Below are 26748 nucleotides of genomic sequence, written 5' to 3'. Positions count from 1 at the left end.
CTTCAAAGATCATTTCCTTCTTTCTTTTCATACATTTTAAAAACACCCCAAAGAATATCTTTTTAATACGCCCAGGCTTTTCTTTGATTTTAGAAGCAATCAGTTATTGTAGGCCTAACATAAATCATCAACATATATTTTCCTAATAATTTTCAAGATTTTTTATGTCATATTCCAAAGAAAAATAGTATACGTAGTAATTGACACAGATTAACATAGAACAGATATCACTAGACGTAAAAGAAAAAGTGATATATACAAGAAATGAGGCTTACAGATTTTGTATTTTTGAGTCATCTCTATCTGTTCTTTTATATTATTTGATAATAGAAAACTGTTCCAGGAGTTTAAGATATAACTTTCATTTGAAAGGTTATTTTTCTTTTATCAAAAACTTTAGATTTTTTCCTAAGGCAAAATGGCTTATGAATCATGACTAAATACATACAGAGATTCTTTCTTATCTTGTTATTTTTTGATTGACTGTATTTATAAATGAATGACACATTCATGTTTAATCAACTAGGCTCACATTTCTACACTCACTCTTGTGTTCTCCTCTTTTTGAATTGCAGTTCCACAATGCTAAGCATAGTTAAATGTCCTTTGTCCAGTAGTCATCTGTTCCAGACTTTAATCTGCTTTAAACTGTAATATTTCAAGTATTTTATTTATATTAAAAATAAGTTGGAACTTCCTTACATATACATTAAACCTTCTAACAGAGATTTTCTAAGTAAATGCTAGAAGACCCTTCTAAGATACAGCAAACCAAGTGATGAAAGCTCCTTGGATGTATCTTTTTAAAATCTTTGGTATGTCTAAAATACCTACTTGAAAAGGAAAAGTGTCCCCAAAGCTCTTGCATTCTGAAAAAGATTTTTACTGTAGATTATATTCAACGAAAGAGATCTCACTTCTGATTTAACTCGGTTTGCTGTTGTTCTTGATATTTGACTGGGTTTGGCTGGACTTGATTGGGTGTGGTTGGTTTTGGTTGGGCTTGGTTGGTTTTGGTTGGGCTTGGTTGGATTTGGTTGGGTTTGGTTGGATTTGGTTGGGTTTGGCTGGGTTTGGTTGGGTTTGGTAAGAGGTACAGCTGGGAACTCAAGAGCCAGATTGATTTGATACTTCAAAAAGAATGGGCTTTTTTTACTTGTGTGACTTTTGCTACTCCTCTGTAATATACATATATCTTTGTTGTTACAGGAAGATTTATTAATAACTTTAAAGAATTGTTACAAAACAAATTACCCATTATTCCAACACCCTAATTTTACTACTTGCATTTTTAATTGACCCCTTCCACTTCTTGTCAAATGCACTTTACACTGTTTCATTCAGCATGCACAGAGGCCCAAATGGTGGTAAAACACCCTATTCACTCACAACTTCAGGGACATATAAACACCTAGGGGAGTTACGTGCCTGTTCTTTTATGGAAGCCCTAAAGTCCACATGCATGTGTGTGTGCTTCTCACAACGACTACCAGAGGGACCCCCATTTGCCTATTTCCCAGTTCTTGAATTTTGCCTTTCCATGCTTCCACATAGAATAGGCTTGAGTCCTTTGTCAAGTCTAATATCAAAATCCTTTAAAGTGGTAAAAGTAAAATCTACAGGAATTTAAAGCAGTAGTTTTCAGCTGATGTTCTCTGGAGCAGCAGTGTTCTGAGGCGACATCTCAGGGGATCCCCTTCCCCACCACCATAGCAAAGGGGCTTCACTTCCTCTCTGCTACAACCCAAGGACTCTGATCTGCTCAGTCTTGTACTTTGGACATTTTCTTAATATGTTATTTATGGGAAGGTCATGGTGGCTGAAGAGAACATTTAAATATCTTGAATTTTGATAACAGCTTATGGTACCAAAATTCCATTTGTAGATATACTGTAATTTCTCTAAGAGGGGGAAGTGTGGAATGGATTTCCACGTCTGGTGGCTCACTACTAGGACTAGAACTATAGTATTTAAGGAAAATATAAAACTATAAATTTATCGAAATATATAAAATCTTGTTTATTTCCCCCTCAATACTAAGAAGAGTAACATTATTTCACTGAGACTGAGAAGATAAATCACTGGGCTGAAGTCTCACAGGGAATGATTGGGGAACTGAGATGGGAACACAGATGTCTTTGGCTTTCTTCCTCCCTCTGCTTTGATTCCCTTAAGTGCTCATCACAGACAGCTTCCAGGAAGTGCTACAGCCATCATTCTGTTCCTGATTAGAGAGAGAAGTCTTAATCATCTACAAACTAAGATGTCTCATGAAAAAAAAAAAAATTGGTTTCTTGATCCTGCAAATCGTATTTCCTAAAGTTGGCTTTCAAGAAAAAAGGGTGATGGACTGGAAGCGTGGGGAAGATGGGCTGTGGTCATGATTTTTCCTTGACTATATAGATTTCAGCTCAGTACGGTAACAGTATACTGAGAATGGTTATGAGCCTTCGTGTAAGCCAGGGTGCCATCAGGGAGACAGAGCTAGACAAGAGCAGCCTTTGCCTAATGAAGCTCCAGGCAGGTGTGGAGGACAATACAGGCACACAGTTCAAGACAAAGTAAAGTAAGGGGCTTAGGAGAGGCACGGTGTGGCCTGGGAGTAGAGGGAGAAAGCATACATCAAGTTTCAGGAAATGGATGACTACAGAAGGAATTGGGGAAGTCTTCTTGCAAAGGTGGCATTTGGAATGGACTTAAAACAATGAGTGTTTTTTCTACAGATCTAGAAGACTTTTCCAAAGAGAGTAGTTGAAATCCCTGAGGGAAAACTAGAGCAGGCAAGAGCTTGAGGGGATGGGAACTTCAGGTGTGCTTATACTTAAAGGGAGGTTGAGTAGTTAGAGGATCCAGGAGAGAAAGACCACACTGAGGAGGAACCTCATCTTACTCAGTTGAGATTCCTGATGGCAGGGCTTGGGCCCCACCCAGTTTGGCGACCCAGCACTCAGCCCGCCTTGAGCCTGGACTATGGGACAGTGAATGAGCCTGAGTAACAGATGCTGGCCATGTGAAGAAACAGAATAGAACAGGCTAGATCAGGCAGCCAGGAGACACAGACATTCAAGTAGGAGGGAGTGTAAATGGATTCAAATGCTAAGAGTGGTCAAGAAGGAAAAAGATTGAAAAGGGGATGACAGATTGGGCAGTTAACTGCCCAAAAGATTCAGGATTTATCACTTTGAGTACAGAGGCTGGATTACAAAAGAGTTGAGGAAGAAGTAGAAGGAAGAATGAAGGCTGAACAGTATACGGCAACAACTCAAAGGCCTTTGGCACCTCTACTTTGAGTGTTGAATATTCTTTTTGAAGTCACTGATGGAATGTAATTGAACTGGGTCAAATAGATATAATTAGGTTGGGTCAAAATATAATACAAAATTAGACACATCTGTCCTTAGGTTTTCCAGTTGTGTGGATCTGATTTAAATTTTTTGCCCTTTGCAGCGGGTTTTACAGTTTATGGTCACGTTTCTACGCAATCACTTAACATCTTTTTATTGTTGTTTTTTCATCCCACTACTTTTTTCTTTCCATGAACAGAAGTTTTACATTTTGATGAAGTGTTATTTTATCATTTTTTTCCTTTTTTACTAAGTTCATGCTGTATCTTCTTTAAGAAATCATGCCTATTCCATGGTCATAAAGATATTCTACTACATTTCCTTATGAAAGTTTTAGAATTTTAAACTTTACATTTAGGTCAATGATCAATCCTTAACTAATTTTTGTGTATGTTATGAGAGAGGTGTTGGGTTTATTTTTTTTTCATGTGATATAAAATTATTCTAGCACAGGGAGATTGCTTTAATGCCCTTATCATAATTTAGTTAACTATAATATGTATCGGGCTACTTCTGGACCTTTTATTCTCTCTCATTGCTTGATTGATCCCTTTCACCAATTAATACCAAAACGTAACAACTAATAAAGTCTTAAAGTCAGGAAAAGTAAATCCTTCAACTTTGTTCTTTCTCAAGATGTTTTGAGTATTCTAGCTCCTTTACTTTTCTAAATAATTTTATTTATCTTTTATAAGCCTTTAATGTCTACAGAAAATCTTGCTGGGATATTGATTATAATTACATAAAATCTAGGGATCAATTTGGAGAGAATTGACATCTAGGTAGTATTGATTCCTCCCACCTATGAATATGGTCTATCTTTTCATTTGTTTAAGATATTCTTTAATTTCATTCAGCAGTGTTTTATAGTTTTTCGAGGTCCCACATATCTTTTGTTAAATATACCTTCAAGCCTGCCATATTTTGACCATAACAGCTTTCTTATGCTTAGTGTTTGCAGTGGTATATATTTCCCCATTCTGTCTGCCTTTATCTTTATAGCGTGTTTCTCATAAACAACACATAGTTGGCCCAATTTTTTTCATCCAAGCTGATAATATCTACCTTTTATTGGCATGTTCAGCCCATGTACAGTTAATTACTGTTTGTATTTGAGTGTATCTTGGTGTTGTTTCCATTTGTTCCATTTCTGCTCTTGGTTTCTCAATGTTTTCCTGCCTTTCGATTAAATCAAATAATCTTTAGTATTCTCTTTTGCCTTTTATGTTGACGTTTTAGTTATGCTTCTTGGTGCTTACTTTAGAGATTATTATATACATCTTTAACTTATTGCCATCTGTCTTCAAAATGTATTCTTTACTTCATGAAGAATTTAAGAAACTTATCACAGTACACATCCAATCACCACCCTTCCACCCTCTGTGCTCTTGCTATATGTTTTGCTTCTATGTACCTATGTTATAAACTCCTCATTACAATATCTTTTTTTAACTTTAAACTTGCAATAGTCTCTTAAACGTGTATGTGTTTGTATTTGTAATCTTAATAGATCTTTTATATTTTCTCACACATTTTCTTATTCCAGTGTTCTCCATTCCTTCTGACATAACTAGGTCTCTTTGGTATTATTTCACTTCCCCGTGGAAAGGATTTGGATGGCATCTTGTGCTTATATTGTACATGACTTATTCAGTAACCGGCATAGACCTGGGCATGAAGTATAAGCTTAGGAATTTTGATTTCTTCACTGATGCTAATTCAGTAACTATCTGTAGAACATCCCCTGCATCCTAGCATTAGGAAGGACCAGCAGAAGTGGGGGTGGTGTCTTAGTGGAGCAGAGAGGCATGGGGGGAAAGACATAGAGCACATAAATATAGGAACATTAGAAGAACATGAACTTTTTTTCAAGGAGTATATAACTTTATTGGGGAGATCAGATGCAAACACATTGAAGAGACAGTAGGGCAGGTAGCAGAGAAGTCTGTAATAGAGAGAGCAAGTGATGGGCTGGCCAAAAGAAGTACAGGTTCTAGGCTGGGCCGAAGATGTGTTTCTTAGAATATAGCAACTGAAAAATGATTTTCTTATAAGAAAAACCAACCTTTATGAGCATAATAGGAATGCCAAAAACAATAATGGTGGTTGATGGGGAAGGAGGTGGGGTTAAGAGGGAAATTCTAAAGCTTCCAAACCACTGTCCTCTCAGAAAGGCTCTGAATATTTTGACCTGTTAGGACTACAGTCTCCTACTCTTTAAAGCAAGGGAGGGGGCGCTGTCAGAGTAGGCGATCATCTGGGCTTTCTTTGTTGACTCAGGCTACTTCCTGCTGCTACTGATCTCTTCTTTCATCTCTCCCTCTCCGGTACCCTCACACCTGCTGAGGTTGTTCACAGGAGGCTAGATAGTCTTAGAAGAGTAAAGGAGGAAAATAAAGAATGTTTTTGGTCACTTTACAAATGAAACAACACAAACAAAAAGCAAAGGAACAGAACAGACCGGGGAAGGAATTTGTGTATGCCATCGTAGGGATTCATTCACAAAGATTCTTTCAGTTTCTAGCACTTTTGCTTTTTAAGTGCTTTTCATCTGTCAACATCCTCATTACAATCCTACAGGTCATAGACCCCACAGGAACATACAGGGAGGAGACTGGGCTCTTGTTAGCTTCCCTCCCTTTACCAAGAATTAATATGAGACCCAGAGAGATTAATAGGGTTTCCCTGAGGTCTCATGTTTAGTGAGTGGTAAAACTGATGGTAGGATCTGGATCTCCAAAACTACATCCTTGGAACTCCCCCTTCCCCCATGACATGACAGGGATCTCACAGCATGTGAACGAAATAAACAGGCCCTCAAGTATCTTAACCCTCCCTGTTCTTTGCAGTCCCTCATCTGATTGTTCCTTGGGAAGGGGCTCTGGCATGTGATGGCTAATGCTCCTGTACGAATAAATACGTCAACCAGTCACACTTACATCTTCCAATGGACCTTCACAATTTTACGTTGTTTCTGTAAGCGGTTAGTATTGTGCTATAAATCATTTCCATTTTACATGCCCAAATTTTAATATTCGATAGTTATGTTTCTTAGTTTATCCTGAAGGGGCGAGGTGTGGAGAAGTGAGGAAGTGGGTGGGGAAGAAGGGCCATAGATTTAATTTATGGCTTTGGCAAATTCTTTCTGCTGTACCTTTCTTCTGTGTTTATACAACAACCAGTGGGGTACAGAGATAGGGATGTATCCTACTGATGAAATGCCAGGGCTTCCTTCCAAGCCAAAGACATCTCCAGATAAATTGTGTCTTCTTCTCACATTATCTTTGGTTAATTTGTTTGATTCTCTGTCAGCTTTTCCACACAGTACTGAATAGGTTGTTAGGAAAAGGTGTGTGGGTTCCCGGTGCTTGTAGAGACAGGGCTCATCCTTGGCTGATTTACAGAGATAAGAACCCTTTGATTTGACAGCCCTGCTCTGGGTTGAACCCTGTTGCCTTGCCCTGGGGTATGTTCACCAAAGATGTCCGTTCCTGACAAACAAAGCCCATGGCCACCTTCCTCTCCATCAGCACAGTGGAATGCCAAGCATTCTGCTTTCAGTAAATACCACAATCCTCCACTGTGAAACCTCTACCTGACCCTGGTGACTCCAAAATGCTGACAGTGAATAGCCACTGTCACTAGCAAATTGAGCCAAAGGAGGATAAATAGATCCCCTGTAAACAGAATGAATACTGTTTAACTTTCTTAATTGATAAGATGGTACTTTTCCATTAAAAATTCTAGGCACTTGGAATTCAGCAAGTTCTTAACAATAAATAGATGTGTTCAAGGTCACGGTGCACATGATACATTTTCATACTTTCTGCAATAGCGAGTCCGGAATAGGGGGTTTAAATCATCACCCGGGGAAAAGCCTGGATAAGCTCGTTCCAGGGCTCCTAGAATTGTTGGTTTCTGAAATTGCCTGTGTAAATCACAGGGGTTTTTAACAGCTTCATCGTTAGACAGGAACAGCCCAGCTTTCTGTAACCATCCTCCTTAATTTTGATGAAATAACTGGTGATGATTAGAAATTTAGAATGTGATTCTTAGAAAAAATATCACCAAATAATTCACTGACTGCAACTGGAAATAATGACCCATTTCCATCATTAATATTATTGGTGTGCATTTGTGTGTGCATGTGTGTGTGTATACCTTTGACTAAAGGTCAATCTTTGTGTTAAAAATAGAAAAACAAAACCCATAATTCAGAGTTCCTGTTCACTCAGCAAATGCAGTTGCTGACAGGTTAAATATAGTAACCTTTTCAATCACTAATTCTTCAAGGTCTTTTTCAAGATGTCTCTCCTTGACATCCGAAGAGACAGTACATTTTAAAAACGTGGTGACCAATTGAATCTGAATCTGGAGAATGCCAAAAGTATAGACCCCAAAGCCTCTCAAAGGACTACTCCAAAATGATAACAGCCTTAGAATTGGGAGAATAAACATTAAATGCAGTTTTTCACTCATCAAATATTCTATTAATGTGTTAACCACACTGAGGAAACGTTGACGCTGTAGAAAAATGATGGAAGATTTAAAAACACAATGTTAATGAAGATGTGAATAGCCAATCTGATTGTAGGTGAGTGCATATTATCTTCACGGTAATAGAGAGACAGGCAGCACTGTTAGAGAGACAAGACGGAAGAGAGGATCTAGAAGTAAGAGGATCTTCATTTCTTTTGCTGCTTCCCACAGCCCACATTCTCTGTCACCTGGTCAATTTCCTCATTTATTCATTGAGTCATGACATGTTTAGTGAGCGTCTCCAGTGGGTAGGGCATATGGGAGCACTAAGGACAAGAATACAGACCCTGTCTCCAGAGATCTCAGAATTCAAAGCCAAGCAGAAAAACCATCACAAAACAATGTGAGAAGTATATTTAAATCATATGTTTCAACTATTCAGCACATTTTTCTACCAGCATCTACTGCGTGCCAGGCACTGTGTTAGGTCCTGGGGATACGATATCAAATGAAACAAATAAGGCCTGAGTCTTACAGGCTCAAAGATCAGATTCTCACTAATGAGTCCTAAGTGTCTGATCATTTAGCTGGGGGATCAAAGTGGGATGAGTCATGAACTTAGGGACTTGGGCCAATACCAAATGTCACTTCGGGTTACACAGTCCTTTTCGCATTTGAAAAAAGAAGAAGACAGACAGATTAGGGCTTCTTCCAGTTGGGACTCTCTGCCTCGGAAGTTGATGCCACTTGTGATTTGAGTCCCCTGAGACTCTTAGAGCTGCCTGGCCCAGAAGACAGGGACTGTGCTGCTGGCCCCAAGGGCTTAATTATTAGCTGGAAGAAAAGGTGACTTAAGTTCCATGACAGAGGAGAGAGGAGAAAACTAGGGCTTGCAATAAGCCTAGCAAATTATGGAAGAAAATGAGCCAGTGCATTTCTAAGTCAGAATCATTCCCAAAGAAGGAATGATGGCTTGGATTTCTCCCACCCTTCCCTACCCCATCCCTGTCGAACGGGGCCACATGAGAAATATTTCCAATAGGACACTAGGATATCTGCCAAAAGAAACATTTTCCCAGAGAGGGAGGCTGGGGACTGAGGGTCCTGTTTCACAGATCACTCTGGCTAGCAGGAGGGAGTTACTGCAGGCCGGAAGTGATTCACCATAGCCCCCAACTCTGCCACCTCTGGGAGAGAAGTGGTGTCGTCCTCCATGTCACTCATCCAGCTCTTTGTGGTCACATCAACGTCAGTGTGAATTTGTATTAGAAAGTGTCACTTCGCCTGGGATGGAGAGATGCTTGCCTGTCTGTGGCCAGTACCACTTTTAGGCCACTCTCCTGGAAACTGTCTTACTTTTGAAGCACTTAAGAAAGGCCTCTGTTTTTAAAAACTGAGTTTGAAATCTTTCTCCTTTGGTGTTTCAGTAACCATCAAAAGAATGGGGGCTTTTTGTTTTTGTTTTTCCAGTGCTCCTCTTCTAGACCACTTAGCTTTACTTCTGTTTTGTTTAAAACTTACCAAGTGATGACTTGCTAAGATGGAGTCATATGACAGCCAAGGTTAGGAGCCTTTTCTGTTCTCCAAGTGCCTTCCTCTCCCATACTTCTTTGTATTGATATTCAAATAGACTTACCTCTCAGAATCTTGGTCCCAGACTCTCTTTTCCTTCTCAAATATACATCTCTATAGGAAATTGTCTTTGTGTTTAGCTTGTGAGTTTTCGGTACATTCATCCAGAGGGGAAAGGATTTGAGGCAAGAGTATCTGATTTTTTGTTCTCTAGGATCTTTGCATTTTTGTCATATGTTTTCTTCCCTGACTTTCTTCTTACTTGGGAATTGCCAGTCTTACCCTGGAAGTTACAGGCTTCCTAGCTTGTGGGTTTTAGGTTTCTGTTTAAGACGCCATATTGCTTTGAGAAAAGTTTGGGAAAACAGGAAAAGCTGAAATATATAGTGTATTGTGACAGACATTTTACCTGAGACAGCTTACCAGGTGTTTTGGGGAAGCAGGAGACGGGTAGCAAAGGATAAAGGGGGAACATGTTTCTTTCCCTCCTCTGCTTCCCAGGCTGGATTCAGCAATGTAACCTGGCAGGTCCCTTTCCTCTTTCAAGTCCAGCCATTCTTGGGCCACCTGCCAAGTCTTCCTCCTGCTTTTCATGGGCACCCTCCCTTGGGGCTTCCAGCCAGCCAGCTCCAGTCCCAGCCCTTACATGGAGCAGTTACCGCTTCTCCCAGACCACACTCATCTCTCCCTTCTCTGCACCCTGGTGCACGTGTACTTTAGGCCCTCCTCATCCGCTAGTTGAAATCCGTCTCATTTGTAGAAGGAACAGGTTGCAGGGTTTCTGAGTAATCTCTGAGGGCCTATGATTTCTTTTCTTTTAAAGAGAATTACTATGCACTGATGAATTTCACCCTTCACTTCCCAGGTAACTCCGCCAACTTCTTAGGCCTTAGCAGGATCTGAGAAATAAAATGATCTAAAAATCTCCATGGGCATCACTTCTCGGAGGTCTGGCCTTGCATTAGTGTAGGTCCAGCAGATGGTGACTGAAGCGGGAGCAACCACATCTGGCCCACTTCTACTCTGATACTCAGCCTTTCTGAAGACCCAGTTGGCATGGTCAATGCCTCACTTAAAAAATCACCTATTCTGTGAATTCTGTTTTTTCTAACCCCCACCAAGATTAGTCAAAACTGGGATTTGATCTGGGTAATGTTAGACCAGGTATGACTCCATCCCACCTTTCGTTAGTGAGGTCCGCTGGGAGAATTCAGAGCCTTAGGACTTGGATTTTTGAAAACAGATTTTTAGGAGATGACATCTATCCCCTTTCTCTGTTAGCAGTGCCTTCGTTTTAGATGGAGATTAATTTCCTGACTAGCCTGGGCAAGAAACCTATTTTGTAGGCATTGTGAGATAAATAAAACCCAATCTTTACCACCATTCAACTTCCACCCACTAGCCCCCCACAAAATACTCCTGCAGACTAGAGCAAACACTGGCTCCAGGAATGTAAACAAGTAGGAATTCACTGAGGGGCTAAGGGGATGTTTCTGTGGCTGTTTGAATGCATTCTTCATTATTTAAGCTTAAATGTGTTACTTATTTTTGTGGATAAATTTCATGGTTAATACCAAAGATGAACAGTACAGGAGCCTTTAAAATGAACTCCAGGCACTTTTTGAGTTCATGTTCAAAGGGAAACCACAAAGCTTTCTACAAATCATTGTGTTCCAGAAAGTATCTCTGTCGTGGCTCTGAAGGATTCATTATCTAATATTTTAAGCTTTTGTAGTATGGAAATATAAGGGAGACTATTTTCCTATCTATACTCAGATTCACAGACTTTTCAATCATAACAGAAATATTCAATAGCTTCTATTAAAAGTGGATCCCAGAAGATAATGTTTATTCTTCTTATCACCCACTGTACCACTTGGTACGTAGTAGGTATGCAAAAAATGTGACCTATACAAATAAAGGAGTGCCTGCAATGATTCCAACACACTTTGCTTAATGTGTGTGAAATATTGATGACTATTTTGAACTGAGTAATGGGCAGAATTTCTGTTAGTTTTCCTTTCTTAGCACCTTGTTATGTTAAAGAGTAAATACTAAGCCTGCAGGAGTTAAAATAGGATTGTCTAGCAGGTAGAACTGAATGCCAAGCCTCTTCTCAGGCTGTTTATAAACACGAGCCCTCTGTGTCTTTTGGTTTCCCATCTGCTTAGATGCCCAGCCTACAGAAGGAGAGAGGGAAATATGGAACCAGATCAGCGCCGTCCTCCAGGATTCCGAGAGCATCCTCGCAGACCTGCAGGCTTACAAGGGCGCGGGGCCAGAGATCCGAGACGTATGCCAATAATAATACTGAGCTGACAGCACCCTTGGTGGAGAAAGGAAACCCGTGCACGCACACACACAGCAAGATTAAGTAATAGCCCTAGTGTTTCCTAGCATACTAGGAAGAACAAGGAGGGTAATGTGTCCTTAAAAAATGTATGAATGGTCCTTTTTATTCTAGTACGCTGATCTGAGCACACAGTGCTGTAGACTGTGTAAAGTGTTAGCCATTCTCTTCTCCAACATACATTTGATATTGCAGGACTCACATTTAAACAATAATTTGTCACTGTGTTACTTCATATAAGAGAAACATACATATGAAATCTACGAACAACAATTGAAATATGATTGGTAGTCTGGGTTTATATGAACTTTACAAAAATTTGTAATAATTTTGGCAGGTTCTACTAGTATCAGAAACAAGAGTCATAAAAGATCTCGTTTTAAGTAGTCTGCTCGTCTGTCATCTTGAAATAACATGTGACATTTTAAAAATAAATGCAGGGAAAACAAAACAACAAACAAAACAAAAAAAGAAAATTGTCAGTGTGGCTTCTGAGACTCCATAATGCCTTCAAGGCAAGAAACTTCACACTCCTTTTGTTTGAAATAATTAGTTTTGTGCAAGTATCAGCACACACACACACTGCCACCACCATTTTCTGAAAAACAAAACAAAACATAACAACAACAACAAAAGCACTGCTAGCGTCATAATCCTCAAGCTGCTGAAACCCAGACAAAACAGCATTTCGAAGAAACTAACAGCCTATTAAGAGGTTATTTTTCTACTTAGGGGTCACCGTTTAATTTAGGTAATTTAGGTACCATCACAGACTGGCGGGAATGTAATACATATTATAACGAAAGGAAAGTATCCACAGAATCTGTACTTCCCAATGAGCACTAGCTCTACTTTAGAAGAATCGAATGGTGATGGAGGAGGACTCAATTGCTTCCAATTAGACATGCATTTTTTTTGCATTGAAGATAAGAGAAACAAGTAAGATGACGTGGTGTCTAATTGCCGAGCCATTTACATTATGTTCAAGGGCTAAAATCGCCATCCTAATTGAGCATCTTGGACGACACTCCAATGAACTGATGTCCATTGGGGAAATACACATTAGCAAAGTACAGCAGGAATCGTATCTTTTTAACTCAAATTCTTTCTCAATCTTAAGTCATTTTGATGGGGAGCGTACTGCTTCTTTTTAAACAGACAATTCCATAATGTTTTGGCAGGCCATTCAAAATCCCAATGACATTCAGCTTCAAGAAAAAGCTTGGAATGCAGTGTGTCCTTTGGTCGTGAGGCTAAAGAGATTTTATGAGTTTTCTATCAGGCTAGGTGAGTATGTGTTTATGGTTTTCATGTCTTACGTGTGAAATTCTGTTACGGCGTTTGAGAAAGTAGCAGGAAAGGTTCAGGGCGTTGGAAACTACCCCAGGTCCGTCGCTGTGCATCGTCAGAGGCCACTTCTACAAAATCACCTGCCATGTCTACTTCTGTCAATCCACCTCAGAGTTTCTTCCCCTGCATTTATTGGTGCATTTAGAGTGTCTTTACTAGTGGGTGTCCCTTTGGTTTTGTTCTCAGCTAGGTCTGACTCTTAACAGGTTTACCATGTCTGATCACATTTCCGAAGGACAGAGAAAATACAGGTTACCTGCTAACCCAAAAAGAAGTTGGTTGGCTGGAATCATGTGTTATGTTTAATATAGTAAAATACAAGAAAGACAAACGTAACATTCTATCCTTAAGCTTAAAAAAATCTGTGCAGGCACAGGATGGCTTTGCAGAAGCAAGAAGAAAATCAAGTCTGGTTGACAGTAGGCTCTATGTGACCACCGATATGATACAACCCCTCCCCGAACAGTAAAGCCGTCTGAGGTTTCCCTGGTTAATATAATACATCTAGAACGGGGAAGCGTGTGGTCATGTTTTACTCTACTTCTGCCATAAGTGAGTGCCACATTTTAAGAGTTAAACAGAGAAACTGAAGTACGCTGGGGGAATAATAGCCATGATGTTGAGAGAACTTGAAGCTAAGACTCAAAGGAAATAGTTCAATGAACTGAACCAGTTTTTCAAGAAGAGGGAGCTTCTGAAGACACTCAGGTTGAAGAGGAATCGATTTCTCTGTTTCTTCCAAGTGTGTGTCTAGACCCAATGAGCTGAAATCCTAAGGAGCCAACACTCAGCTCAGCAGACAGGAAAAATCCACCTATCAGAGCAGTCCAAGGTCAAACGAGCTGCCTCAGAAGACAGTGTTCCCACAGACAGAAAATGCTAGCGGTGTCCTTGGAAAGAAACTGTAAAAGGACTCTAGGGATGATAGAGCAGGTGCTGGTGAACTCTTCTGTAAAGAGCCAGCTAATAAATATTTTAGGCTTGTGGGCCATCCTATTTTCGTTGCAACCACTCAACCCTGCCATTGTAGCACAAAAGTAGCCATAGTCAATCCCTAGGGGAATGAAAATAAAGCATGGCTGTGTTTTGATAAAACTTTATTTGCAAAAATTGACTGTGGGCCAGATTTAGCCTGTGGGCCATAGTTTTCCTACCCCTGCTCTAGAGGATTGGTTAAATGACTCGGTACTAGGAGAAACACATGGAAGGAAAAACTGGAAGGGAGTTTTAGAAACAGAGAAGTGGGAGCAATGAGACTCTTTTCAGGACAGTAATGGAGGTAGATGTGGCAGTGGGTTTGTAGAAAAATATGCCTGGGATTTGATGAGAGTGTAAATGCAGAGAAGAGCTGGAATGACCCAGAAGTCTGTCCCTGCAGAGCAGGTGATTTACCCCACGCATTCAGGGCCACCTCATCTCATCCTGGCTTCTGAATGGCTATCTCGTGCACATGATCCAAAATCACCTCTTTGTGGTTTTCTAACAGGGTGAGGAATTGGGATGACAGAACGTGTGAGGGTCCGGCTGAGCTCTGGGAGATGTTTACAAGACTGTGTGGCCCCGGGGCTCTTCTCCAGTGGAGGCGGAGCATGGGGGGTTCCTTTTCCTTCTTACCCACACATGTCACATCTCACACAGTTCTGGGGGAAAGGGTGGAGTGGAAAGACTCAAGCAGGTTATCTCTGAGAATGTCAACTGGGGCTTCAAATTGTGCTTTTTGAAAAGATCTCTGCGGGCCACCTCAAATATGTCTGTATCCCTTTGACTTCCAGAAAAAGCTCTTCAGAGTTTATTGGAATCTCTGACCTGTCCACCCTACACACCAACGCAACACCTGGAGCGGCAGCAGGCTCTGGCAAAGGAGTTTGCGGAAATTCTGCATTTCACCCTTCGATTTGATGAACTGAAGGTTAGGCCGCGTGCGCTTGGGCAGTTTAACAAATTCCTACTGAGCACCTAGGTGTCCAGGTGCTCTGCAGTGCTGTGCGGCGGGGGCAAGAGAGATGAGTGAGCTGTAGCTCCTTCCCTAGAGAGGCGTGTCATGTGGTGAGAATTTGAACTCCTTGTGGTCAAAGTGATTGAAGATGGTGGTTTCTACATGGAAATTCAAAATCTGCCCAATGCAACCAGAAAAAAACATTTCAAGTGTCTCTTCCTCTTTGGGAACAAGTATACTTTCCCTGAAATCTAGCCTAGGGTAAAACCAGGGCATTATTTATTTATTTATTTATTTATTTATTTATTTATTTATTTATGGTACGCGGGCCTGTCACTTGTGGCCTTTCCCGTTGCGGAGCACAGGCTCCGGACGCGCAGGCCCAGCGGCCATGGCTCACGGGCCTAGCCGCTCCGCGGCATGTGGGATCTTCCCGGACTGGCGCACGAACCCGTGTCCCCTGCATCGGTAGGCGGACTCTCAACCACTGCGTCATCAGGGAAGCCCTGAGTATTTATTTTTAACCGGAAGTTGCTTTGACTCTTGGGTAACAAAGAGAAGTTCTGGTATCTGTGCAGAATCTGGTGTCTGGGCTTCTGATGCATATCCTACACCTGATGCTGAGAGATGACCCGCTTTCCTCCCTTCTGAATTTCAGATGAGGAACCCGGCTATTCAGAATGACTTCAGCTACTACAGAAGGACCATCAGTCGTAACCGCATCAACAACATGCATGTGAGTCCCCGGAGCTCCCAGGTTGACACACGCATGCTCCAGGCATCGGGAGGGGCACAGGGAGAAGACAGAGCCTTTGTCTGTAATTCCATTTCCAGAGGACACTGTTTTGAGATGTTGACCATCTCTTTATCAACCGCATCCTCTCATCTTCTTTTCATCAGCTAGACATTGAGAACGAAGTCAACAATGAGATGGCCAACCGAATGTCCCTCTTCTATGCAGAAGCCACGCCGATGCTGAAAACCCTCAGCAACGCCACCATGCACTTTGTCTCCGAAGTAAGCGACGTCGAGCAACGAGGTGCCTTTTGCCCGATTGCATGTAAAAGCTGCTAACAGGGCTAATACCCATTTGTGTCTCCCATTTAGAACAAAACACTGCCAATAGAGAATACCACAGACTGCCTCAGTACGATGACGAGCGTTTGTAAAGTCATGCTGGAGACTCCGTAAGTTAAATCAGAGGTGTATTCGTGGTCAAGAGTTCACCTGTCTCTGTGATGATGGTGATGGTGGTGACAACATCTAACGTGTCGGTCAGCATGTTAACATCTACTTATATATTAACTGAATTAATTTCATAAAGAATTCTGGGTGCGAGGTATAGTATCCCCATTTTAGAACTGAGGAAGATGAGGCCTAAATTGATTAACTGACTTCTTCCCAAAGATTGCATAGCTTGTTAGATGGCGGAATCAAACGTCAAATCAAAGATGCAGGAGAAGTTGTATAAGGATCAAATGGAAGATTGGGGTAGATGACTGGGTATGTTATAAATATATTGGAGAAAGGATTTGAGAGAAGATGTAGAACCAAGAGTGGAAGTGGTAAGGCTATTGCAAAAATGATGATGAAGATCTCTTTCTCTCTCTTTCTCGCTCTCTCTCTCTCTCTCTCTCTCTCTCTCGTGCATGCAGCAGTTTCCTTGCACTTAAATTACTTGCTAGATTTAAAAAATGGTTGAGTTTGTTGAGGTTGAGGCAGTATGGTAATGAGAAAACCTACATTCCAATGTCAGGGTTCCACTTATTCCACGTATGTCTGTAGCCCCTTTTGTGCCCATAAACAAGTGGTCTGACCTGCCTGGACCTTGGTTTCCTCATCTGATGAGGTTCCCATAATACCATCTATGATGCAGAGAGTTTGGGAGGCCCAAAGGCACCAAGAGTGCCTTATAAAATTTGGTGCTCTGTTCAAAGGTCAGGTGGTGTTAATTTCAGATAGCTCACTTATATTTAAGATTTATTCCAAGATGGAAATAGTAATCATCACCACTGTGGGGACAAACCGTAAGGAAGTAGATGTTAAGAAAGCCTCTAGGATTGGCTTGAATTACCCGAATCATCAGTGACCCTGTCAAGGTAGGTGAACAAAATTCAAACCCCACAAATACTCTCAGCCCAATGAATGGTATGTAACTTCTGGTAGGTACCTTTGCCAATGTAATTCAGTCTGCAGCCTGTATCTTTACAAAGGAAGTTACCCAGACTGGAGACATGGTAGCTGCTCTATAGAAATGAACTTGATTCGTTTTCTCCATAATGAAGCCATTATTCTCTATAATCTAGGACAGCCAGAGAGACCTGCTATAAAATATTCAAGATTGATGGGCGAGGGACTTATGTACATGATGAGCTGGCTCGCTGAGGGCAGAAGAGAATTTACTGCCCTCTAATTTACCTTGTTTTCACAATGGTCAGATAGACTCAAGGAGAATTACCATCGCTGGTTTCTTTAAGAGCTTATTAACCTGGTTCTGCAGGTCTGGAATTGTTCTCCAGGGAGGATAGGAGGAGGCTAAAGTAGCCATTTGTGGAGCCAGAGATGAACGTGCTCTGTCACGGAGGTAATATCTCTGCCACTTGTCCTCTCTTCCAGGGAGTACAGGAGTAGGTTTACAAGTGAAGAAACGCTGATGTTCTGCATGAGGGTGATGGTGGGGGTCATCATCCTCTACGACCACGTCCACCCCGTGGGAGCTTTCTGCAAGACATCCAAGATCGATGTAAGAATAGTTACGAACTGTGATTTCCCAATAAGAGCTCATAAATGTTGTCAAACAGACCTTGCTTCCCTCTCTCCCTCCCCTCCACACTCCCTACCCCCCGCCCCGGGAGTGAACTCTCCCAGATGCAAGCCCCATCGTGGCAGCTCTCCTCGTAGCAAGAAGTCCTGTCCTGTTCATATGTTTGCAGCAAACACATCCAACCTCAGAGACACAGCAGGAATGTGGAGGTGCTGATTCCCTCAGCCTGTAGAGGAGCTGAGAGGTAAACAGTCCCCTAGCTGCAAGCTGCCCCTTCAGCTTACCTAGTGTGCCATATAAATATATATATATATATTTTTTTTTTATCATCTTTATTGGGGTATAATTGCTTTACAATGAATGGTGTGTTAGTCTCTGCTTTATAACAAAGTGAATCAGCCATACATATACATATGTTCCCATATGTCTTCCCTCTTGCGTCTCCCTCCCTCCCACTCTCCCCATCCCACCCCTCCAGGCTGTCCCAAAGCCCCGAGCTAATATCCCTGTGCCTTGCGGCTGCTTCCCCCCAGCTATCTACCTTACTACGTTTGTTAGTGTGTATATGTCCATGACTCTCTCTCGCCCTGTCAAAACTCACCCTTCCCCCTCCCCATATCCTCAAATATATATATTTTTATATGTTATATGTGTCTCATCCTAGATTACAAGACACTGTGGTCAAATCCCAAACAATGTTCCAACTTCCTCTCCCACCATCCCTGCAGATGGCTCTGCCTGATTCCCATGCCTTTTCTTGTCCTTGGAATATGCTTGAGCCCTTTTCTCTGCCCAGAGTGCCCTCCCTCTTCTCTGATGGGGGGATTCTTTTAAGACACTCCTCACATGTCACCTCATTTGGAGCCCATCTCCTGTGCCCCGCATGGAGCAGAGCCTTGCTTCTCCTCCGGGCCCAAAGCGCCTACCATTTTGGGTTTTCTGACTCCCTCATGGACTCTGAGTTTGTTGACAAGGGCAGAGACCAAGATCTGTATACCTAATGTCTGCTTCATTGCCTGGCAGTATCCTTGGTACATACAGCATGGCGCTCAATAGATACTCCATATAGCTTTTGCTGAATGGATGGATATGATTGGAAAACAAATGATTGTGGTGTGCAGGTGATTTCCTGTTGATTGTGGGATAAAACAGGCTCCTCTCAGCCCACTGTTTGCCTGCAATGGCACCCAGTAGCGTATCCCTGTGTTAATTTAAAGGCTTTTCAGTATGGAATAGGACCTCTTGGTACCGACTTATTCTGACGCGGCTCAGTCGGGGCGTGCGCACTCTATGTTTATCCATACAGAACAGCATCTCTGATGCTCTAGTTCTGTGCAGACAGAAGGTCCATGTGCCCAGAGGGGCCGTGAATCTAAAGATTGTAAGGAAATGTATCAATTAATAATGCAACTTGGATTACTCATTTTGAGGTTCTGGCTCCCTAGCATAGCTAGCCATGGTTCTTCAGAGAGTCTTCATTATTTTTAATGTAATTATTTCTATTTATCAAGAAAATAAATACTTATATAACAGTTCTGGGAAAATACAGGAAATCAAAATACAGAAAATTGGGACTTCCCTGGTGCCCCAGTAGTTAAGACTCCATGCTTCTACCGCAGGGGGAGTGGGTTCGATCCCTGCTCAGGGAACTAAGACCTCACATGCTGCACGGGGCAGCCAACAAAAACAAACGGACCCAAAACACAGAAAATTACATTTATCAGTGGTAACCTCACCATGGACAGATGACCACCGTCAATATGTCACATATATATGTCCCTTCATTTTGTATCGATGTTTGTGTGTGTATATACTTAACAGGTTAGCACCCTGCCATAATTTCTATTTTAAAACATATTTAATTTGCATAACAGTATATTATGGAAGTTTTTTTATACCAATAAATATTTTTACTGTATTCTTTGTGAGGCTTTAACGTTTTTATGCTATAGATTAAGTATAAATAGCTCCATTAATAACCCGTGAATACCATTTGAATATGGATTGAATTTATTACCTAGTACTCATAGGACATTCTCATTTACCACAGTCTTTTGTTAACTTGTCACACAGTCAGTAATTAAAAATACGCTGGGTACCATTATGTCTTGTAGCCCTAACCTTTAAAAAGCTTGTCCTTGCTTGTTATTTACTAAGTCTTTCTGCTGAGGCTATAAACGTTATATAATATTAGATCTATCCCTACCCAGTCTTGATGACGTCCATTTGTTCACGTATGTCTCACTAAGAAGGTTTGTTCGTAGAAGTTTATATGTGTCTCTAGGAAAGTTTCAGGTTTACGGAGCACAACATGTACATGATGGGCCATTTTTCTTTGATGACATAAGGGTTTCTTTCCAGATACCAGTCTGCTTCTAAGCCAGCAGCTACTTGCACTGTTTTATAAATCCTTAGGGTATCCGCATCAACTGTGAAAAAGCAAATATTGAAATAGATCCTGTTAGCTGCGGTTACAAAGAATGTGTTCTGTAGTCCAAAATGGAGGTACTGAGCTCTAGAAACCCAGGTGAGGGAGAAACTCATTCTGCATAGAGGCAGAGACAGAGGGTGACGTTTCAGGTGGGCCTTGAGGATTTTTACCAAATGGACAGAGAGAAGGAAGAGTACTCCAGGCGGAGGGAATCATCAGAGCAAAGTCATCGAGGCCCAGCGGGATATGCATCATTTAGAGAACTGATGCTAATCGTGGGTGTCAGGAAAGCAGGCTGGAGTGACATGACATTTTCAACTGATTTCCTTAAACTTGTATGGAATGATCCAATATAGAATCACTCCTAAACCGTGGTCCCCAGCCCAAGCCTCACCCAGAATTCCAGACACCCCCTCCTTTGGACACCTGAGGCATGGCCGGCCTCAAATCAAAGGTTATCCTTTCCCCCACAGACCTGCTTCTCCTCCTCCTGGGTTCCTGTCTCAGGTATTTCACCTTCCTGCAACTCAGTCTCAAAGCCAGAAACGTGGGATTGTCCCTCAGGACCTAGGAACTGTCTTCTTCCCTCTTCACCTTCACGCCTTCTCCATCACCACATCCTGTGACCTGGACCTCAGATGCATCCTCCCGTCTTGCCCTGACCCTCCGTGCCCACTGCTGCTCTCACACCCTCCCCCTCAGGGGCTCCCACTGGCCCTCCCGTCTCCAGTCGTGCTTCCTCCGATCCCTTTCAGTATGAATCACATTACTAGATTGTTTAACACCTATCACGGGTGTTTTCCACAGGTAAAGGCCCCCAACTCCCGAACATGCTGTTAAACCCACATTGAATCTGGCCCTGACTACACCTCTGGCTGCATCCTGATATTCACACTCAAGGCTTTCATCAGCCTGGAATAGAACTCGAAATTTCCAAAGAGTATCCACTGCTCTTCTGCCTCTTGTCTCATCTATGGCCCCGTTCCTCCTTGGGCACTTTTTACAAGAACACATATCACAGGATGATAATGAGCTATTTGTCTCTCTTCTCCCGCTAGACTATGAGCTCTTTCGGGAGAGGGACCAAATCTCTTCATTCTGAGCTTGACCCCATTCTGCACCTAGGACAGGCATCTCTGATTGACCACGACATTCTTTATGGATGAGCCTAAACATGCCCCCAAATGATTCTCAACCCTGGGCTTCTGGCTGCCCCCATCAATCCAACAGAGTTTATCAGGCCTTTAGGAAAAAACTTGCAACATACAAGAACATTTTTATAAGTGACCTTTATAAAAGAGGCCCTTAGTACAGTATACCCAAATCAGTGCATGAACATCTGAGCTTAAAATGAGTGATGGTGTTCTTTCCAGATTCTTCCTTCGCAAAAAAAAAAAAAGAAAAAAAAATTGTTAAGTTGTTGAGTTTACCAGTCAAACAGCTGAAGGAGGAAAAGCATTCTGGGCAGAGAGATGACATAAAGCGATCAGGTTTGCAATTCATTCGGTCAGTCTCAACTGAGCACAGGCTAGAGGAGGAGCTCTCCCCTTGACTCTCGAGTCCAAGACAAGAAAATCAAAGTCTCAGGTCGTTGTCCCCAGAAGTCAGACACATAAAATGTTCGATTGCAGTATAATATGAAAACTGGCACAGAACCTTCTAGAAGCCCAGAAGAACAACTCACTGGCCTGAGGGGGTAGGAAGGTGTGTTGGACATTTCTGAGTTTGATTTCTATGGGAAGAAATAATATATTATTATGAACAGATGTTGTTATGGACAGGTACTATGATGGAATTACTGGGGTATTCACAAACTCTCGTGCTTTCTTCTAGATGAAAGGCTGTATAAAGGTGTTGAAGGAACAGGCCCCAGACAGTGTGGAGGGGCTGCTGAACGCCCTCAGGTGAGCCTCAGCCCTGTGGGGCAGCCAACCCTTCTGAACCATTGCAAATGTAGGTGCTGTTTGGGTCCGAGGGCTAGAACGCCAGGCTTAACCCCTTTGCATCTGTTAATACATGTCATCTTCCCAACTGCCTGTTGCGGTCAGCCCCATTTTTATCGTCCCCTTTTTACAGATGGAAGAAACTGAAATTTAGAGAAGTCAACTCACTTGGCAAAAGTCACACAGCAGATGGCTGAGCCAGGATCTAAACCCAGGCCTGGGTGACCCCACAGGTCAAAGGCCTAACTCCCAGCCACAGTGCTTTGTGGTTGGTGGGGACTTGCAGAAGAAGAAGCTTCCCCGGTCTCACTTCCCCCTGCACCTGTGGTTCCCAAACCTGGCTGCTCAGGAGAATTATGTGGGTAGCTCTTGAAAACACTAATGCTCAGGGTCCAATCCAGGCCAAATGAGTTCGAATCGCTCAGGCATCCATTTTGTGTTTGTGGGTTTGCTCTGAAGGTCCCTGGGTGAGTCGTACATGCAGTTGCCAAAACTGAGGAGCCTGCTGTCCCCTGTCTGGATGCCCTTGTAGCTGGCTAGTGTTCCTGCCGTCTCCTCACTGCTAACGCGTCATGCCCGAGCACCTGCTCTCTTCCCAAGGACACGTGCGCTTAATCCACTCCAGGTGTAGCTGGCTAGTGTTCCTGCCGTCTCCTCACTGCTAACACGTCATGCCCGAGCACCTGCTCTCTTCCCAAGGACACGTGCGCTTAATCCACTCCAGGGGAGGTATTCTTGTTTCTTAGCTGTGACATATCCACAGGAGTTTGCTGAATCATGACAGTCGGGATTGTGATCTGGAAAGTTCATGGTCCCTGCTGTCTCATTCATCTGAATGATTCATCATCATCATTCACCTGATTTCCCTCAGTTCCTCTCAACTTCATGCATGTAGTAAATGTTCAATAAGTATAAGTGAGATGGAGCAGTGATCCTCTACGCACGTACAACACACGTTTCCTGCTCTCATTTAATCATCACAAGTCAGAGTGATAAGATCTGTCACCCCATCTAATAAATGAAGAAACTGAGATGCACATGAAATGAATAATTATACACTGAGGCTAATCCTTTTTCATGAAGCTGCTAGGTCATCATTCTTCAGAAGAGATGTAGCTTTAACCCAAGAGCCTTCCAGATTCTGTGGGTAAACCGAGGTTTTCTCCACTGGTGCCCATTTCACAAAAGGCTGGCTTTCCACACTCAGTAAGAAGACTTTGGCTTCTGTTGTTCTTTTCTTTTGCTTTCCAGCATCATTCAGTCAAGCAGAGCTTTAAGAGCGGGGCACTGCGGTAGGCTGTGAGTTCCATCCGAACCTCGGCATTTGGTGTCTCCTGTAGGCACTGTGAGGAAGTCAAAGAACACAGGTTTTTGAGGCAGAGGCAGACCTGGATCCAAATCAGAAATCACAAATTGTTTACAAATCATACATCGTTGTATTTGTCATCTGGAATGGGTCTTTTAATGTCTCCAAACCTCAGTTTGCACATCTGTAAAATGGAGGCAATAACCTGTCCTACAAAGAGTTAGTGTGAGTGGAAAACTTCCATGGAGTGCTTGAGACGCGGTCAAGATTTTATTACATGTTACTTCTCTTTTCCTTTCTTTTCATGAACTATTTCTACACCAGTTAATGTGAGGAGACAAACTACACCACTTTTCTTCAGTATATGGACCTGCCATCGTGCCCCCTTGTGGTGGCAAGGAGGACAAGCATTCCCATAAAAGTAGAAAACCCTAACAGTTTAAGTGTTGGGTAAAGTTGTTACGTGCAAACCCATATTTTAATATTTGTGACTCAGCGGGGGTGGCCTAGATGGCCAAGATCCTGCACTCAAGCACGTGAAGTCTGTCTCCCTGGAAAATGAGAATGCTTGTGTCTCCTCCGTGAAATTATTTGATTAGGTGGAAGATCTACTTGTTTAATAACCATAACATAAAACTCCTTTGGAAGGAAGGATCAGATATTAAATCTGAGACTGCTCTGGGCATTGAAGTGTGGCTCTTTGTGTAAAGAACCAATGCCAAGTTTGATTTCTAAATATCAGTTATGTCTCCCAAGGTAAAGATGAGCTGGAGAGTCACGATCGAAGCTTTCTCAGAGTGCTGTTTGCACACTGACCGCCATCCTTTTCTCTCCATCCAGGTTCACTACAAAACACTTGAATGATGAATCGACTTCCAAACAGATTCGAGCCATGCTTCAGTAAAGCTTTGCTCAGTGAAGAGGATCTTTGAACTGACCTCAGAAGATGTATATGTTTACATAATTTAATACAGATTGATGTTAATACTCGTGTATTTACATAACCGTTTCCTTCTTGTCCCTGAAATATATGGACCTTAATTTGTATCCTGACTGACTCAACCCAGCAGAGCATAAATTGACTGGAGAGCCTTATCTTCGATGGCTGAAAGGAAAACCCCTTCTCCAAAAGGAAAATTTTGGAGACATTGATCTTTGCTACTGGAGTTCCTTACACCTTTAACAATCAGAAATTCCTAATAGCTTGTGGTCATGTTTTAATTCTAGATGTGTAATCTCTCTGGGAAGTATAGTTATAGAAACATGAAGTATTTGATTTCCTGGGACAGCTCAACTACAAGAAACACAGCTGTTATCCTGACAGAGAGAGAGGGATCCCAGAAAAGACAAATGCACGTGGAGACACAAAGCCAAGTGTTTGGAATTCAGCACACCGCCTCTCTTCCCTCAGACAGCACAGCACACGTGCAACTTTTTTGTTGCATGTATTTTATTTACCAGCATACTCTCTTCCTGTTTTGATTTGTACCCCCTAATGTTCCCCTTCCATTTTGCAAGAGGAAAAATCAGTGTGTTTGCATCAGTTCATGGGAGGGAAGCAAGGATAGATAGATGTGCTGTTGTGGATGGGTTGGTGGCTGTCGTGGAAGTGGGGCACAGGTGGGGAGGAAGGGCACCCAGGCGACAGGACAGTCATCTCTCTGCTTCAACCCTCTGTCTCCAGGGACAGGGAAATGGAGCTCTGGCTAAAATTGTGGGTAAGGTTGCTAACATTCCTGTTGTCTGTGGAGCACTGCGTACACACCCCATCCTAATAGGAGCCCCGTCCTCTGGGGACCATCCATGTGGCAGCAGAGATCTAGACACTTAATTAGTTACCAGAAAACTAGAGGAACTTAGAGGGGAGATTTTCGTTTTCTGGTTATCTACTATTTAAATGGGAGCTCCTTTATGACCCAGCTGCTAGCTTGTTGCAATGTATAAACTCTGGCTTGAGTACCTGGATTAAGTCCTAGCCCTGTTGATTCACAGAGTGATCTTGGGAGATTCACTTAAGTTCTCTGTGTCTCACTTTCCTCATCTATAAAATGGGCAAATAACAGATAATCTCCAGTAGTCCTACAAGACTATGAGCCACTAAAAAGACTGACTCTCACATCCTTCCTTTGTAAGTAGAGTCCAGTAAGCATCACCCCACCTTGTCTTGATGGTTAGCAGTATGACAAGGGTCATTGTGTCTGCAGACAGAGCTTAGAATGGAATCTTGGAAATCTTCTATTCTGGTCTCAAAGTGGAAAAATGAGACAGAGGATGAAGTCTAACGGGATCACCCCCATGTAGGACTAGAACCCAGGATGCCTCGTTCCTGACTCCATGCCCTTTTTTTTTTTTCACCACGTGGCCTATGCATACATACTATGGGGGTGATACTGGACGCTTTTAAATAAACCCTCGGCCTGAACCATATAATTGCTTGCCTATTTCTGATGGAAGGAAAGAGTTGCCCAGGGAATGGTAATTCCCAAAGTTGGGTTTGGTCATATCAGGGTTTGGTGTCATTCACAATGTCCCAAGGAATGAGCTGTCACACCATTACTTTCCTGACTTTGGTGGCCAGCTGGCATTGCCTTGAGTCCTCCAAGAAGAGGAGAGACATACTTTGGTTTTGTTTATGTTTCACAAAGAAATCCAGTCAAGTGACAGAACAGATTACCCAGTCTGTATCTAAATGTCAGTCAACAAGGAGAGGAAAGGCCCTTTTCCTTGGAGCTTTTCCAGCTGAACAAGTACAGCTGCTTGGATGAGGGTTCTCTCATCAGAACAGAAATGCACTAGATGGCTTTCAAGACCTTTCCAAACCTAGGCATTCTAAAACCCTAGAGGAATCCAGAAATTAAGATAACACTGGGTAAACAAATTCATTAAATATTCAGCTTAAGAAATGTTCTTTTACTTGGCAGGCCCATGTTATCTTTGGGAAATAACTGTCAAGACTAGAAGTATAGATGCACTCAATGTTTATCGTCACTGGGTTTACTTTCCTCCCATATCAGGGAAGGAGGTTAAGTCTTGGAGAGGGGAAAGGACTTGCAGAGTAAATAGTTGAGCACGTTTATAATTTTTAATTAGACTTTCTATCAAATGGGACCAAACATAGGGGAGAGGCTGCCGGTCTGCCCCGATTTAGCCAAGCCACCTTGTTTCAAAGCCAAGATTCACTAGTACGTGGATTCTCAAAAGCCCAGGACCTGAACTATTGCCTCACTATCAGGGGGACGGTTAACTGAATGTCTGTGATCACTAACAGGTGAT

General features: G+C 42.2%; 1 protein-coding gene across 2 annotated transcripts in view; it reads left to right on the top strand.

Moving 5' to 3' along the window:
- CYRIA (CYFIP related Rac1 interactor A) overlaps nucleotides 1–25719 on the top strand; it is a 107616-nt gene extending 81897 nt beyond the window's left edge. The window contains exons 4-12 of one of the 2 annotated variants that reach the window (XM_032652703.1): nucleotides 11567–11688; nucleotides 12927–13032; nucleotides 14868–15004; nucleotides 15690–15767; nucleotides 15932–16048; nucleotides 16139–16218; nucleotides 17648–17774; nucleotides 22060–22130; nucleotides 24316–25719. In XM_032652703.1, the coding sequence (XP_032508594.1) occupies nucleotides 11567–11688; nucleotides 12927–13032; nucleotides 14868–15004; nucleotides 15690–15767; nucleotides 15932–16048; nucleotides 16139–16218; nucleotides 17648–17774; nucleotides 22060–22130; nucleotides 24316–24379 (902 nt within the window). In that variant the 3' untranslated portion in view covers nucleotides 24380–25719. Of the gene's footprint in view, nucleotides 1–11566; nucleotides 11689–12926; nucleotides 13033–14867; nucleotides 15005–15689; nucleotides 15768–15931; nucleotides 16049–16138; nucleotides 16219–17647; nucleotides 17775–17964; nucleotides 18043–22059; nucleotides 22131–24315 lie in introns of those variants that run through there. The other variant, XM_032652704.1, reaches the window with a different exon arrangement.
- The last annotated feature ends 1029 nt before the right edge of the window (nucleotides 25720–26748 follow it).

This window comes from Phocoena sinus, chromosome 13 (assembly GCF_008692025.1).
Source record: "Phocoena sinus isolate mPhoSin1 chromosome 13, mPhoSin1.pri, whole genome shotgun sequence".
In the NCBI taxonomy this organism is placed as follows: Eukaryota; Metazoa; Chordata; class Mammalia; order Artiodactyla; family Phocoenidae; genus Phocoena; species Phocoena sinus.
Note: the sequence above shows the minus strand (reverse complement) of the source record. Positions and strands in the feature narration are given on the sequence as shown.